Source organism: Diaphorina citri, unplaced genomic scaffold, assembly GCF_000475195.1.
Source record: "Diaphorina citri unplaced genomic scaffold, Diaci psyllid genome assembly version 1.1 scaffold502, whole genome shotgun sequence".
Classification (NCBI taxonomy): domain Eukaryota; kingdom Metazoa; phylum Arthropoda; class Insecta; order Hemiptera; family Psyllidae; genus Diaphorina; species Diaphorina citri.
Window position 1 is genome coordinate 248,496 of NW_007377937.1, and position 16,283 is coordinate 264,778.

The window sequence follows — 16,283 nt, forward strand, 5'->3', positions numbered from 1 at the left end:
GAACCCGAGTAGGTATTTATAATATAGGTGGTTCACATCTTGACACTGGCGTGTGTCCCTTGGCGCGGTGCCCCCTAGAGGGAGGACATCTCCCCCACCGTAAATCTATATTGACCCAGGGCCCCAAAAAAGTATACGCCACTGGCCACTTCCCTCTCGATGTAAGAATTACGCTGTTGCCAACTCTGTCATGAGCATACCCATTTCATAGTTTTCTATTTCCTTATTTCCAGCGTTTGCTTCGTTGGGACTCATCGTTGAGTTCTGCAACGCGGTTTTTCTTCTGTTTATTTTTTTTCGATAAAAAAAAAAAATTGATTAGAAAGAAAAAAGAAAAAGCTGTCTTTATCCCAAGTTGACTAATTTTGACATACCCACTTAAACTTTATGTTGAAAATCCCATGTCTATTTAGTCTACAATAATTGTATTTTGTGTGTGCGTTTTGTCATTTTAATCGGAAATCATGTTTGTACTACTGAATCGAATTTTAGATTGGTTCAAGAGCTTGTTTTGGAAAGAAGAAATGGAGCTTACATTAGTAGGACTCCAATGTTCAGGGAAAACCACCTTTGTAAATGTTATTGCTGTAAGTTCCTTATTATCTCAATATACTTATAATAGGAAAATACCAACTATGCATGTTTGTCTGTCAGGTAAAACCATGACAGATAAAAAATGATTAGACCCCTCCACAAACGGTCCACAGGTTCCAGAAAACCTATCAGACCTAAAAGTTATCCAATCCAGAGATCATAGGGAAATGAGTGATATCACATAAAAATTAATGACTCATGCTCATAGTGTATGTTGGTAAGCCAATGAATTAAATGAATCTTCAATAAAAATTTAGGTAATTAAGCAGAAGTCATGTCCGTGGAAAAGAAAAGCTCCTTTTTGTATTTAACCTAACCCTATAATAACACTAATCACTGCTCTAATTGTGAAAACTCCTTTCTTGCGTTTACCTAACCCTATAATAACACTGGTCACTGCTTGTTTTGGCCAGTTCCTTTGGTAGCAATATTCCACGGATGTGACTTCTGCACAAGTACCAAAATGTATTATTCTACTAAGTTTTTGTATCTTAATTTTTCCAGTCGGGACAATTCAGTCAAGACATGATACCCACTGTAGGATTCAACATGAGAAAAATCACCAAAGGCAATGTCACAATCTGGCCAGTTCCTTTGGTAGCAATATTCCACGGATGTGACTTCTGCACAAGTACCAAAATTTATTATTCTACTAAGTTTTTGTTTCTTTATTTTTCCAGTCGGGACAATTCAGTCAAGACATGATACCCACTGTAGGATTCAACATGAGAAAAATCACCAAAGGCAATGTCACAATCAAAGTATGGGACATAGGTGGTCAGCCTAGATTCAGATCAATGTGGGAAAGATATTGTAGAGGTGTCAATGCCATTGTGTAAGTTATTATAAAGTGGATACAACTTTACCCCTACATGACGTAATTTTACTGTGTTACAGAGTGAGTCATCTTTCCCCAATCTTGCTCTAAGGTCCATGTCTATAGTTTTTGATAAACTCTGGTAATACTTGGAGGTGGACAGGTGGTTTGTACATTGTCTCCAAGCATATCAAGAGGTCAGCAATACTTTATTATGAACCAGTAGACCTAGGGGTTAGTGGTGCAATGTGGTTGTCTCTTTTATTTCAATTGATTAAGTTTGTAAGTACAGATATCATTTTTGTTCACACATGTATTCTTCAAAATAAATCACATATTTTCCCATTGTAATAATTTATTTTCCTTGAATATTTTCCAGATACATGGTGGATGCAGCGGACACAGACAAATTGGAAGCATCAAGGAATGAACTACATGCTCTCATAGAGAAACTATAGCTACGCCCTACACACTTTTATATTTATGCACAAATATACCACGAACAGTTTTGAATTGATCAAAGGTCTTTTCTGTACGTTAAGAATTCTGATGTGACTAAAAACGCAGCCTAAGTAGGCGTCCACAATCGAGAACCGATCATCGACCCTCGCCTACTACCGACTCAATAGAAAATAAACCATGCTCGGCGAGGGTCAATGGTCCACGGTCCATGGTCGCCGTTTTGGCCGCACACTTATTATTATTATTTTAAGAGGTTCGATAGAGGGAACTGTAACTGCTAGGGTCTTATAGTCCCGAAATCGAAGAGAGAAGGCAGACAGGATAGAGGAAAGCCAGCCGTTCCGAGAACGAACCTCATCCCTTAAGGATAAAATCCGCGCACTTAGACCATAGCCTTTATTCTTAGAAAAACTGCGGGTACGCTTTTATACGCCACGAGGTCGTACGACTGCGTGAATTGATCACTCAAGTGTGATGTTATTTTCTGCAACAACGAAGGTCTTACTGTCCGGAAACTGAAAATAATCAGAAGGACAGGATAGGAGAAAGCCAGTCGTTCCGAGAACGAACCTTGTCTCTTTCCCCACTCTTACGAGGTCGTGTGTAGAATTCAATTCGTTTCATGCGATTGAAAAATCGAAAGCCCCAACGGCGACCAATGACCGCGACCAAAAAAAAAAAAAAAAAATACTCGGCTCAATTTCTTGATTTTCTGTACTATAATAAATGGTCAAGGATCGGTCGAGGACGCTTCTATTCATTAGCATGGTTTATTTTCTCGTGGGTCGGTACTAGGCGAGGGTCGCGGTTGATTGTCGGTTCTCTGTTGTGGACGCGTGGTACAAGTTCACCATTTTCCTTGCGAGTGGGAAATTCCTCTCGTCTATTTTCCATTCCTGAAATTGATGGAATGTATATAAGTATAATAAATTTATATATTTTTTTTGCTAGAATCATTTACTGAACCCGAGTAGGTATTTATAATATAGGTGGTTCACATCTTGACACTGGCGTGTGTCCCTTGGCGCGGTGCCCCCTAGAGGGAGGACATCTCCCCCACCGTAAATCTATATTGACCCAGGGCCCCAAAAAAGTATACGCCACTGGCCACTTCCCTCTCGATGTAAGAATTACGCTGTTGCCAACTCTGTCATGAGCATACCCATTTCATAGTTTTCTATTTCCTTATTTCCAGCGTTTGCTTCGTTGGGACTCATCGTTGAGTTCTGCAACGCGGTTTTTCTTCTGTTTATTTTTTCTCGATAAAAAAAAAAAAATTGATTAGAAAAAAAAAAAAAAAAGCTGTCTTTATCCCAAGTTGACTAATTTTGACATACCCACTTAAACTTTATGTTGAAAATCCCATGTCTATTTAGTCTACAATAATTGTATTTTGTGTGTGCGTTTTGTCATTTTAATCGGAAATCATGTTTGTACTACTGAATCGAATTTTAGATTGGTTCAAGAGCTTGTTTTGGAAAGAAGAAATGGAGCTTACATTAGTAGGACTCCAATGTTCAGGGAAAACCACCTTTGTAAATGTTATTGCTGTAAGTTCCTTATTATCTCAATATACTTATAATAGGAAAATACCAACTATGCATGTTTGTCTGTCAGGTAAAACCATGACAGATAAAAAATGATTAGACCCCTCCACAAATGGTCCACAGGTTCCAGAAAACCTATCAGACCTAAAAGTTATCCAATCCAGAGATCATAGGTAAATGAGTGATATCACATAAAAGTTAATGACTCATGTTCATAGTGTATGTTGGTAAGCCAATGAATTAAATGAATCTTCAATAAAAATTTAGGTAATTAAGCAGAAGTCATGTCCGTGGAAAAGAAAAGCTCCTTTTTGTATTTAACCTAACCCTATAATAACACTAATCACTGCTCTAATTGTGAAAACTCCTTCTTGCGTTTAACCTAACCCTATAATAACACTGGTCACTGCTCGTTTTGGCCAGTTCCTTTGGTAGCAATATTCCACGGATGTGACTTCTGCACAAGTACCAAAATTTATTATTCTACTAAGTTTTTGTTTCTTTATTTTTCCAGTCGGGACAATTCAGTCAAGACATGATACCCACTGTAGGATTCAACATGAGAAAAATCACCAAAGGCAATGTCACAATCAAAGTATGGGACATAGGTGGTCAGCCTAGATTCAGATCAATGTGGGAAAGATATTGTAGAGGTGTCAATGCCATTGTGTAAGTTATTATAAAGTGGATACAACTTTACCCCTACATGACGTAATTTTACTGTGTTACAGAGTGAGTCATCTTTCCCCAATCTTGCTCTAAGGTCCATGTCTATAGTTTTTGATAAACTCTGGTAATACTTGGAGGTGGACAGGTGGTTTGTACATTGTCTCCAAGCATATCAAGAGGTCAGCAATACTTTATTATGAACCAGTAGACCTAGGGGTTAGTGGTCCAATGTGGTTGTCTCTTTTATTTCAATTGATTAAGTTTGTACTGATATCATTTTTGTTCACACATGTATTCTTCAAAATAAATCACATATTTTCCCATTGAATATTTTCCAGATACATGGTGGATGCAGCGGACACAGACAAATTGGAAGCATCAAGGAATGAACTACATGCTCTCATAGAGAAACCTCAACTAATTGGCATTCCAATTTTAGTACTGGGAAACAAACGAGATCTTCCCAATGCTTTAGATGAAAAAGAACTAATTGATAGAATGTGAGTGAAGTTAAACATTTAATTGTATGTACTCTTGTATTGATCTTCTCTTAGTCACCACTTAAGCTAAGTGTCCAAATATTTTGCAAATTGAACTGCATAAGAGACTGTATTAATTATTACCTTCATATCTATTTGTGAGAAAAAATTCAGTAGCTTGTCTCTGAATGGTGGGTAAGACAGCAGTTGAATAGGTAGTTATAGATAGAAATAGAATTGGTTTCATTATTATTTAGCTAGAACAGAGCCACATGAAGTCACGAGAATTGTGTGCGTGCAAACAGTTCACTTAACCTGGTTTGGATTTTTTATTCCAAGGATAAAAGATTTTTCAACTTATAAATTTGTCTGGGACTGTTCCCTTTGGGTTTGAGTTATAGAAATCCAATGAAGTTGATCACCCAACAAACTAACAACACCACACAACTTCCCTACACATTTTGTCTATAGCATGATTGATTTTTGGATCACACTCACATTACTGATAAGATGGTGTGAATCATTTTTGCATCACTTTGGAAGTCACCCAAATTGGGCTGTCAAATGGCATACCTTGCCTAAACTCTTGTTTTTATCCCTTGTAGACAGTTACGGTTAGTGATTTACAAACTGGTGTACAAATTCAATGTGCTGGTCAAGTAGGTAGATATTTTACATACAGAAGGTCCAAATTAAATAAATAATTGATAGGTAGGTATTCCTGGCAATCAAAATAGGAAATGCTGGAAGCAGGAATAGATTTTACTATGCCAGTTGCTGATTTGAACTGCTTACTGATATTCAGGGTGGCTCAAGTGAACCACTAGAAAGAAATACAAATTTTATCATAATATTTTTCACAGAGTGATAATGATAGGTACCTACCTGAAGTGATGAGAGAACAATGAACCATAAGTGGGGAGGGAATCACCTTCTCCCTCCCTCTGCCGTCTCTACAATCTCAAGAAACAGTCCCTCTGCCGTCTCTACAATCTCAAGAAACAGTTATCTGAAATGTTTAAAGATCTTTTCAAAAGATCAAAAATAAATGCCATAGTGCCATCTTGCTTTGAACATAAGCAAAATTTAAACAGTTATCTGAAATGTTTAAAGATCTTTTCAAAAGATCAAAAATAAATGCCATAGTGCCATCTTGCTTTGAACATAAGCAAAATTTATTTAGGACTCCTCTTCATCCCCAGATTATGAGTCCAACTTTTTACCCTTCACTACTGGGGCTATTCATAATTTGCTCCTATATGTCTTGTTTTCAGTGTCAAGTGGTGCATCTGATTACACAGAAGAAGCGGGTTGCACCATTAGTATCTTGATGTTGAGTTGTGAGTTATGAGTTGTTCTGACAACACACGCATGATGCTCGGCTGTACAGGGTACATAATATACGTACATACCTATTGTATGTACATTGTACATAATGTATGCTTGACGATCTCTGCAAAAGATTACATCAAAAGATTGACTATCCACAAAACAGTCGACATGGGTTTTGACTTTTGGTTGATATCTATTGTCACATTATAATAATTATTATTATCAGCTTCGTAATTCAGTTGTATAGGCTTTTTAATTTTTATTTACTTAGATTTCTATTATTATCGTGTTATTTATTATATTATGTAATGTTTCCAACTGTATTAGGAGTGGAACCAAATAGGCAGAAAAGTATAAAATTTCTTCTTCTTATACGTATTTTCGGTCGGCACGCCAAATTTGTGGATAGGTATCTTGAGTACACTTGAATATAATACACACCAGAAACATTTGTTTCACAACAGTTGTAAACAATCGCTAGCTATTCTATTCCTAGGTAAAAGACAATGAGAAAATATTGGAATAAAAAAAATGTTTGGGTCAAGTGATATTTCACATCTAATTTGTCCACAATCACGAAGCAATAATATGACTGAATTTATTTAGGGTATAGTGTAACTGTAAGACAACACTGGTCATACATAATTATGTACATTGTACATAAGCCCTTAGCTTATAGACTAGAGTGCAATATGAGTAGAGTATCCACTACTACACATAGTAGTTGTACATATTTCAGTCCATTTCAGAATCACAAGGTTCTGTGTAATCAGATGCACCACTTGACACTGAAAACAAGACATATAGGAGCAAATTATGAATAGCCCCAGTAGTGAAGGGTAAAAAGAAGGGACTCATAATCTGGGGATGAAGAGGAGTCCTAAATAAATTTTGCTTATGTTCAAAGCAAGATGGCACTATGGCATTAATTTTTGATCTTTTGAAAAGATCTTTAAACATTTCAGATAACTGTTTCTTGAGATTGTAGAGACGGCAGAGGGAGGGAGAATACATAAAAGGTGATTCCCTCCCCACTTATGGTTCATTGTTCTCTCATCACTTCAGGTACCTATCATTATCACAGCTGATGAGTTTTTAACTTACTTTTGGTAAAATAGGAATCATCTAGCGTGTGTGAGATTTGGAATGTGCAATGAGCCACTGGAGGGTAATATCAATATTGTCTCTCTCCTTGCATGATATTGAGTAACAGCATATCTCACGGTCTTGAATGGCACATAGATTCCTGAAAGTAGGTAATTTAGGAGGTAATAATAGCATTCAATGGAAATTACCCTACATACATTGTTATTATTTTATTAAGAGTATTGAGACTTTAAATCCAAGTGTTCACTGATGACAAGTATTGCAGAGTTTTGCAATAAGTACCTATGTATTGCACAGTTGGGTTGTCTTTACACAAACCTGCTAGGTATTTACACAGTGAGTAATGTAAATTGCTTTTTTCTCACAAATAGATATGAAGGTAATAATTAATACAGTCTCTTATGCAGTTCAATTTGCAAAATATTTGGACACTTAGCTTAAGAGGTGACTAAGAGAAGATCAAAACAAGAGTACATACAATTAAATGTTTACTACACTCACATTCTATCAATTAGTTCTTTTTCATCTAAAGCATTGGGAAGATCTCGTTTGTTTCCCAGTACTAAAATTGGAATGCCAATTAGTTGAGGTTTCTCTATGAGAGCATGTAGTTCATTCCTTGATGCTTCCAATTTGTCTGTGTCCGCTGCATCCACCATGTATCTGGAAAATGTAAACAATCACGCGATTGTGCTGACACAATGTTGAGCAACTTTTAAGATGAAACCTAGTGGACACTAAAAGACAAAATGTTTCAGTAATAAACCTATAGAGTAAAGAGCTAGATTTTTGCAAAAACATTTCTGGATTCGCCAGCCTAGTTAGCTTGGTTGGTAGAGAGTAAAGAGCTAGATTTTTGCAAAAACATTTCTGGATTCGCCAGCCTAGTTAGCTTGGTTGGTAGTAAAGAGCTAGATTTTTGCAAAAACATTTCTGGATTCGCCAGCCTAGTTAGCTTGGTTGGTAGCGCTAGACCGCGGGTTCCATTCCCGCCTGAGGCTGATTTCATCCTGAAGGGAGGAGGTTCATTCTCGAAACGACTGGCTTTCTCCTATCCTGTATTCCTTCTCTCTCTTCGATTTCGGGACGATAAGACCCTAGCAGTTACAGTTCCCTCTATAAAACCTCTTGAAATAAATAAATAAATAAATCTGGATTGTCGAGAAACAATGTTTCTGATGAAAATGTTGCTGGTGTTTACTATTATCATGTGTGCTAAGTTACTGGATTGTCGAGAAACAATGTTTCTGATGAAAATGTTGCTGGTGTTTACTATTATCATGTGTGCTAAGTTACTAACAAATTATTTAATTTACCTTGTTTGCACTCTTTCTCTTTCTTTCTTTTTCTACTGTTGTTAGATGTTAGGTAGGAGTTATAGATTATATTTATAAATTAATCCCAGTGATTTTGATAACATATTTTCTGGATTGTCGAGAAACAATGTTTCTGATGAAAATGTTGCTGGTGTTTACTATTATCATGTGTGCTAAGTTACTAACAAATTATTTAATTTACCTTGTTTGCACTCTTTCTCTTTCTTTCTTTTTCTACTGTTGTTAGATGTTAGGTAGGAGTTATAGATTATATTTATAAATTAATCCCAGTGATTTTGATGACATATTTTATAGTTACAGTAGGAAATAAACTAGGTAGTTGTCTTCAATGATGCTATAGCGAGGATTTTTTGCTAACTCAATTGGCTCACCGGTAGGACAACTGTGTTTGTTTAGGATAAAAGGATAATATGTGTCAGGACGTGTGGCTAATACAGGGACATATTTTATAGTTACAGTAGGAAATAAACTAGGTAGTTGTCTTCAATGATGCTATAGCGAAGATTTCTTGCTAACTCAATTGGCTCACCGGTAGGACAACTGTGTTTGTTTAGGATAAAAGGATAATATGTGTCAGGACGTGTGGCTAATACAGGATTGTGATGATATCTGAGGAAGAATGTATTCAACTTTGTGGAGAAATAATTGATCATCTGATTTAAAATATTTTCTTGCAAAGTGGCAGCGGATCTTTACTGTTTCTAAATAGCTTAATTCCCTAATTTAAGCTCTACAGTTATAGGGTACCCTTTCTTTTAGCCAAATATCCAGGAAGGTTATTATTTTTTTGTAGGCCATGCTTGTTTATTTTGGTAGGTATTCAGAATTTTTCCAAGGATTATGTCCTAATGTGTACGTATATCAATTTGTATCACAACATTATTACTAGCTATTTACTTTGTACTTTGGTTTTTTTTTATGTTTCAAAAATTCTAACTACTTACATACTTATTAAAAAAATTGTAATGATATACATATAGATATTATATATTGCATTTTTATTAATGCCAATATTCGATGGATGTATCTTTAATATAATATTCTAAATTGTCAATCTGTCGTGTTCTATGTTCTATTCTGTGAGTTTCATTCGATTTTTTTCCGAATGTCCTGTAGGCAATGTAATTTAACTGAGAGTGTTCCTAGTTACGAACGACACGGTTTTTTTCCCAAACGATAAGTTGCTATAGTAGCTGGTAATTCATCTCCATGTGACTACCTATAGTTGGTGCACGAATCACCAGTGCGAAGAAAATGTTACCTAGCGTCTTTGTTTTTTTTTTATGTTTCAAAAATTCTAACTACTTACATTCTTTATTAAAAAATTGTAATGATATACATATATTATATATTGCATTTTTATTAATGCCAATATTCGATGGATGTATCTATATAATATAATATTCTAAATTGTCAATCTGTCGTGTTCTGTTTTATTCTGTGAGTTTCATTCGATTTTTTTCCGAATGTCCTGTAGGCAATGTAATTTAACTGAGAGTGTTCCTAACCTAGTTACGATTTTTCCCGAACGACAAGTTGCTATAGTAGCTGGTAATTCATCTCCATGTGACTACCTATAGTTGGTGCACGAATCACCAGTGCGAAGAAAATGTTACCTAGCTTTAGCAGCCCAGAAACGAGGTCCAACGGAGCGAATGTCCTCTGTTCGGCCGGGACCAAGACTATCGCATAGACTCTTATGTTTCTCAAGACGCTAGACGGTCTGAAGTCTAAAGAGTTGGAAACTTTTTCTGCCGCACACGTTCCGACAGTCTGACAGACCGAGATCTGTTCAGCAGTCGGAGCGTGAGTCGCCGATCAATTTTCTAAATTTTAACAAAATCGGACGAAAGAGTCCGATCGGGTCCAAGATCTAATGAGGAAATTTTACCATAATATGATTCTTCCATATTTCATAAAAATGGAATAAACCGTTCGAGAATTTTCGTAAAACATAGTGGGAGACGAAACTAAAGACAAAATCGAGTTAAAACTCAAAACTCACTTCGTTCATTCAATAAAATGTTTTCTTTTTTTTCTTTCTTTCTTCTGTTGGCTAACTTTTTCGAGTTTTCGTACAGTTGCCTAACTTGTACCCGCGGAATTTTCAAATATTCTTTATCCCACCTTTGCATTTTCATTTTATATTCAAGTAACTGTTGATTTTATCTGAATATCTAATGCTTGATAATAAAATTGAATAATCTAAAGTTCTGGAGAAAAAAATTCAAGTCCTAAAACGCTTTTTTAACATAAAAATTTCCAATTTATTTTTTTGGGACCAAAACTTTTTCCCTCCTTTATCCCTACCCTGTTTTGCAGTCGCCATATTTAGTTTTTTGTTTATATTTCATACCACTTGTTGTTGATGTCGCGTTTTTGAAAAGATCTCTTTTTCAGCCACATCTAGAAATTACTTTTTCCTTCAGAATACTGTATTCTCTTCGTTTTGTACGGTTTCTTTCATAGTAAAACTGTTGCTCGTATCTGGTGTTAATCATCGCCAGGAATATGTCTTATAATGGGTAAGAATCACATTATAATCTTGCTGTAAGGGAGTGATCAATAGAGCTTGAAACCAAGGTCGCTGCTGAAATTGCAAACATTTGCAAAGTCTCTTTAAATATAGAGATCTGTCAATTTGATAACAATCGATTTATGTGTGGTTTCAAGAGCCATGATATGAAATAGACTTCAGAAGCGAGTGGTCATTTTATCATGGTCTGTCAGATTTCCCACTGTAACCTATAAACAGCTCAACAAGTCAACATGGTGTAGGTTCCTAGGTTTCCTTTAAATACAGAGATCTGTCAATTTGATAACAATCGATTTATGTGTGGTTTCAAGAGGCATGGTATGAAATAGACTTCAGAAGTGAGTGGTCATTTTATCATGGTCTGTCAGATTTCCCACTGTAACCTATAAACAGCTCAACAAGTCAACATGGTGTAGGTTCCTAGGTTTAAGTGGTCATTTTATCATGGTCTGTCGGATTTCCCACTGTAACCTATAAACAGCTCAACAAGTCAACATGGTGTAGGTTCCTAGGTTTTAAATGAGCCATGTTATTTGAGTGTTTTTGAATTTGAACCAACTTTAACCCTAGGCCCTAGGTTTAACTGATTTTTAATCAATGAACTAAATTTTCCAACTAATTCCATGGTCTCGGTAATAGACTATGTACCGAGATCTTACATTATTTTAAACTCAAAATTTGAAATAGCCATCCTTGTTCTGGTTGAGTGGAATGGGGATGGCAGGCAAAATTCTCTGGTCATGTTTTGAAACAGGCAATCTGACATTCTTGTTCATTCAATACTTTTGCCCCATTCATTTGCTGCGGGATTGATCCTTTTACTACTCATCCTTTAATTATAAAATTTCAAATACAAATGGTTGTGCATGGTTGTTATCCAGTTGTGTAAACATCTAGGCGATTCCATGTTGCTGGCTTTTCCAAGGTCCACTCAGCCTTTGTGACACTAATGTGACAATATCAGTAGCTTGTCTCTAAATGGTGGGTAAGACAGCAGTTGAATAGGTAGTTAAGTGTAGATAGAAATAGAATTGGTTTCATTATTATTTAGCTAGAACAGAGCCACATGAAGTCACGAGAATTGTGCGTGTGCAAAGAGTTCACTTAACCTGGTTTGGATTTTTTATTCCAGGAATTAAGGATTTTTCAAGTAATAATTTTGTCTTGGACTTTTCCCATTGGGTTTCAATGACAGAAGTCCAATTCATTATCAAGTAATCAGCTTAATGTCAACTTCTTTAGGTTAACATAGCTAGTGAAAGCCAGCAGCACATGATTGACAAGATGATCACCCAACAAACTAACAACACCACCACCACCACCACCACACAACTTTCCAACACATTGTCACATTTTTTAATACACTCACATTACTGATAAGATGGTGTGAATCATTTTTGCATCACTTTGGAAGTCACCCAAATTTGGCTGTCAAATGGCATACCTTGCCTAAACTCTTGTTGTTATCCCTTGTAGACAGTTACGGTTAGTGATTTACAAACTGGTGTACAAATTCAATGTGCTGGTCAAGTAGGTACATATTTTACATACAGCAGGTCCAAATTAAACAAATAATTGATAGGTAGGTATTCCTGACAATCAAAATAGGAAATGCTGGAAGCAGGAATAGATTTTATTATGCCAGTTGCTGATTTGAACTGCTTAGGTACTGATATTCAGGGTGGCTCAAGTGAACCACTAGAAAGAAATACAAATTTTTTCATAATATTTTTCACAGTACACCAATGTATCAATTGGTTAAGTGTACATATGTTTAACATCTGTGCCCTAAGTAAATCACCAAAGTATGGAAAAGTATTTACAATTCCATATGTCGATATGATTCGTCCAAAACTACATATGTTTAACATCTGTGCCCTAAGTAAATCACCAAAGTATGGAAAAGTATTTACAATTCCATATGTCGATATGATTCGTCCAAATTCAAAATTCTGCTTTTCCATTGGCTATTACACTTGTAAGATACTTTTCCATACTTTGGTGATTTTATGTATGACCAGTGTTGTCTTACAGTCACACTATACCCTAAATAAATTCAGTCATATTGATGTAGTCTATGGTAAATGTAACACTATTAAGTTTATAGACAAGGTAAGTTTCGGATTACATCATGGTCTGAGTATGAAAAAAAGGATAAAAATTCATGCCTCAATCGGGACTTCAACCTGTGTACTCTTGTCTACCAGACAAGCCTTGAATTTCTACTAAGACGTGCACATAGGTTTTTTTGTTGACTTAGTAATACATACCGAATCGGTACCTAGATATCTATTGTCACATTATAATAATTATTATTATCAGCTTCGTAATTCAGTTGTATAGGCTTTTTAATTTTTATTTAGATTTCTATTATTATCGTGTTATTTATTATATTATGTAATGCTTCCAACTGTATTAGGAGTGGAACCAAATAGGCAGAAAAGTATAAAATTTCTTCTTCTTATACGTATTTTCGGTCTGCACGCCAAATTTGTGGATAGGTATCTTGAGTACACTTGAATATAATACACACCAGAAACATTTGTTTCACAACAGTTGTAAACAATCCTGGCTGGCTTTTGACTCACACTGCATCAGTAACATTATTTGCTTCACAAATTTAACTAAGTAATAGATCTAAAAAAAAAAAAAATATGTACCTATAATCGGGATTTAGATAAATACTTATCAATGAAATGCTTTAAAGGTAGGTTATTAATTCAGATTATCAGGTAGACAGGTATGCCTAAACAGGTCCACCTGTCAGGTCTACCTGATAGTGTGTGTGCTCATCAGGTATCAGGTAGACCTGACAGATGGACCTGTTCATGTGTACCAGGACCTGTCAGGTCTACCTGATAGTCAGTGACTGGCCTAAGTTGATGAGTAGGTGTAGGCCATGTTACCCTTTATTAAGTATTGTTGTTGTTTCTATCTGGGCTCCTCACCAATTTCAAAACTAGTTTTCCTCTGTTGCACTTGGTCCAAGTACTTAGGACCTAAGAACAGGGAGTAAAATGCCCTTGTTTATTTTAAAAAATAATTAATAAATGTGACAAAGAAAGCCTATTTTGTAGGAGATGTTTTTGTGTCACAGTTAAGGGCTTTTTTCATTTGAATCAAAAAGAAAGAAAATATTCTTACTCTAAAATTTCTGTCATGCTGATATAGCTTTCAAGATGTGCATTGTGTTTTGAATTAGTGAGAAAAGAAAAACACTGTTTCTCAGTAGGCAATAATTTATTTTATTTTACACGAAAACAAAGCAAAAGAATATCATCTAGCAGAAAGATAAATGATTGGACGAAAGTTAATGAGACGAGGGGAAGCGGGTTGGCACAACACGACTTTACCATCTTGAAAGGTATATTGTTAGGCACTTGTGGAACAAAAAAAGTTGGTAATTGATCGCGAAATAAAAATTAATAAAATGAAAATTCACAAAAAAAATGAAGCGTCTCATTTAAACTCTATAGAAAATCTCCATTGTTTTGCCACTCTTCAAAATGGCCGCCATGTGTCCTTGAAAAATCTACTTGCCTCAGATGCGCAGTACCTGTTCCGCATCTATTTCTTCTATATCTATGATTATGTGTTGATGTTTCAGCGCTGGTGAAGAGATGTGGACTAGGCCTTGTATCAGATCATTTTCTTGCGACGATCAAAGGTTGGCTTTGTTGTTCTTATACCTGTTTCCCTATGTATAATACAAACCACTACGTATATTAATCTTATTACCTATCCTCTAAACTCTGATCTAATACTAGTACTAGTAAAGAATAACCCTTGTTTTGTCAGTTTATCACTAATTTTCAAACTCACACTCCCTTACTGTGTACACAAATTTATGATTTATTTGACCATTATTTATTTACCTATATCTATTTTACACTAATTTTCTCCTGTATGTTTTTCCCTTATCCCTTAATATTGCCTCTTGATTTTTTTTTCCAGGGTTTACACTGTCAAGGTTGTACAGTTCATTTTCATTTTGTCTTTGAGTATCACTGAAATAAATAAACCCCGAATTTCGCAAATTGTAGCAATTTAACAATAAAGCTCAAAAACGTGAATGAAACTTGACTCTCAACAAGATATTGTATCCTTTCATTTGATGAAATATTTATTTTAGCCCGTGATTTTATCCTATGTAAAATTTTGCGAAATATCCAAATCTGGATTCAAAACTATGAAAAAGAATTTTTAAAAGCTCAAAAATTTGATATGCACCTAAATGGGGCCATGAGAGATATTTCTATGACCGCAACGTTAAAATGTAATGCCATTTAGCTACGTAGGTATTGGACAGTAAATTTCAACTGATCTTTATTACTCCTAACGCTCTAACTGTATCTACCTACTATGTACTTTAATATTTTGTGTCATTTCTTTCTTGTAATTACTCTGATCTAATACTAGTACTAGTAAAGAATAACCCTTGTTTTGTCAGTTTATCACTAATTTTCAAACTCACACTCCCTTACTGTGTACACAAATTTATGATTTATTTGACCATTATTTATTTACCTATATCTATTTTACACTAATTTTCTCCTGTATGTTTTTCCCTTATCCCTTAATATTGCCTCTTGATTTTTTTTTTCCAGGGTTTACACTGTCAAGGTTGTACAGTTCATTTTCATTTTGTCTTTGAGTATCACTGAAATAAATAAACCCCGAATTTCGCAAATTGTAGCAATTTAACAATAAAGCTCAAAAACGTGAATGAAACTTGACTCTCAACAAGATATTGTATCCTTTCATTTGATGAAATATTTATTTTAGCCCGTGATTTTATCCTATGTAAAATTTTGCGAAATATCCAAATCTGGATTCAAAACTATGAAAAAGAATTTTTAAAAGCTCAAAAATTTGATATGCACCTAAATGGGGCCATGAGAGATATTTCTATGACCGCAACGTTAAAATGTAATGCCATTTAGCTACGTAGGTATTGGACAGTAAATTTCAACTGATCTTTATTACTCCTAACGCTCTAACTGTATCTACCTACTATGTACTTTAATATTTTGTGTCATTTCTTTCTTGTAATTTTCTAACCTTTTCTGATTTTTTCTTTTCTCTTTTTCCTTCTTCTAGGGATGTTTCTGTTTCAAATCACCTCTCAGGACTAAAGGTAAATTGAAACAACTCTGTTTTTCTCTCTTATTTTTATTCCAAGTTTGTCTTTCTTCATTTTTTCTTCTCTTTATTTCTGTTTCTGTGTCTCTTCTCTTTCTCTCTTACTACCTTTTAACTTACTTTATTCTCAAGTAGTGTTTTTAGATAGAGGGTTTAGTGTTATTTAAATCAATCGAATTGCATGTTTTTTTAATTAATTAAAATACTATTTTATTAGTTACATTTGGTAAGTAATCCGGGTATTAATGTTTTGGTTTTGGG

At 35.1% G+C, this 16,283-nt stretch overlaps 2 protein-coding genes and 1 long non-coding RNA gene across 3 annotated transcripts; 2 read left to right on the forward strand and 1 right to left on the reverse strand.

Moving 5' to 3' along the window:
• The first annotated feature begins 287 nt into the window (after window positions 1-287).
• LOC108252427 (ADP-ribosylation factor-like protein 8B-A) lies at window positions 288-5,861 on the forward strand. The gene is made up of 4 exons (XM_026823804.1): window positions 288-587; window positions 1,275-1,429; window positions 4,428-4,589; window positions 5,843-5,861. The coding sequence occupies exons 1-4, from the start codon at window positions 465-467 to the stop codon at window positions 5,859-5,861; spliced, it is 459 nt and encodes a 152-aa protein (XP_026679605.1). The 5' UTR covers window positions 288-464.
• Window positions 5,862-6,565: 704 nt separating this feature from the next.
• Window positions 6,566-7,670, reverse strand: LOC103509482 (ADP-ribosylation factor-like protein 8). The gene is made up of 3 exons (XM_008474107.3): window positions 7,509-7,670; window positions 7,005-7,146; window positions 6,566-6,688 (listed from the first exon to the last, which is right to left on the reverse strand). Exons 1-2 carry the CDS (start codon window positions 7,664-7,666, stop codon window positions 7,026-7,028), a joined length of 279 nt encoding a protein of 92 aa, XP_008472329.1. The 5' UTR covers window positions 7,667-7,670; the 3' UTR covers window positions 6,566-6,688; window positions 7,005-7,025.
• Window positions 7,671-8,788: 1,118 nt separating this feature from the next.
• On the forward strand, window positions 8,789-9,769 carry LOC113467570. The gene is made up of 2 exons (XR_003391606.1): window positions 8,789-9,244; window positions 9,610-9,769. It is a non-coding gene; the product is annotated as an uncharacterized LOC113467570 (long non-coding RNA).
• The last annotated feature ends 6,514 nt before the right edge of the window (window positions 9,770-16,283 follow it).

Excerpts from the sequence above, each read along its gene's own strand:
- LOC108252427 (XM_026823804.1), top strand. The coding sequence starts at position 465 with ATGTTTGTACTACTGAATCGAATTTTAGATTGGTTCAAGAGCTTGTTT. Across the intron at positions 588-1,274 it reads CCTTTGTAAATGTTATTGCT|TCGGGACAATTCAGTCAAGA; the intron begins GTAAGTTCCTTA and ends TTATTTTTCCAG. Across the intron at positions 1,430-4,427 it reads AGAGGTGTCAATGCCATTGT|ATACATGGTGGATGCAGCGG; the intron begins GTAAGTTATTAT and ends AATATTTTCCAG.
- LOC103509482 (XM_008474107.3), bottom strand. The coding sequence starts at position 7,666 with ATGGTGGATGCAGCGGACACAGACAAATTGGAAGCATCAAGGAATGAA. Across the intron at positions 7,147-7,508 it reads AAAGAACTAATTGATAGAAT|GAATCTATGTGCCATTCAAG; the intron begins GTGAGTGTAGTA and ends ACCTACTTTCAG.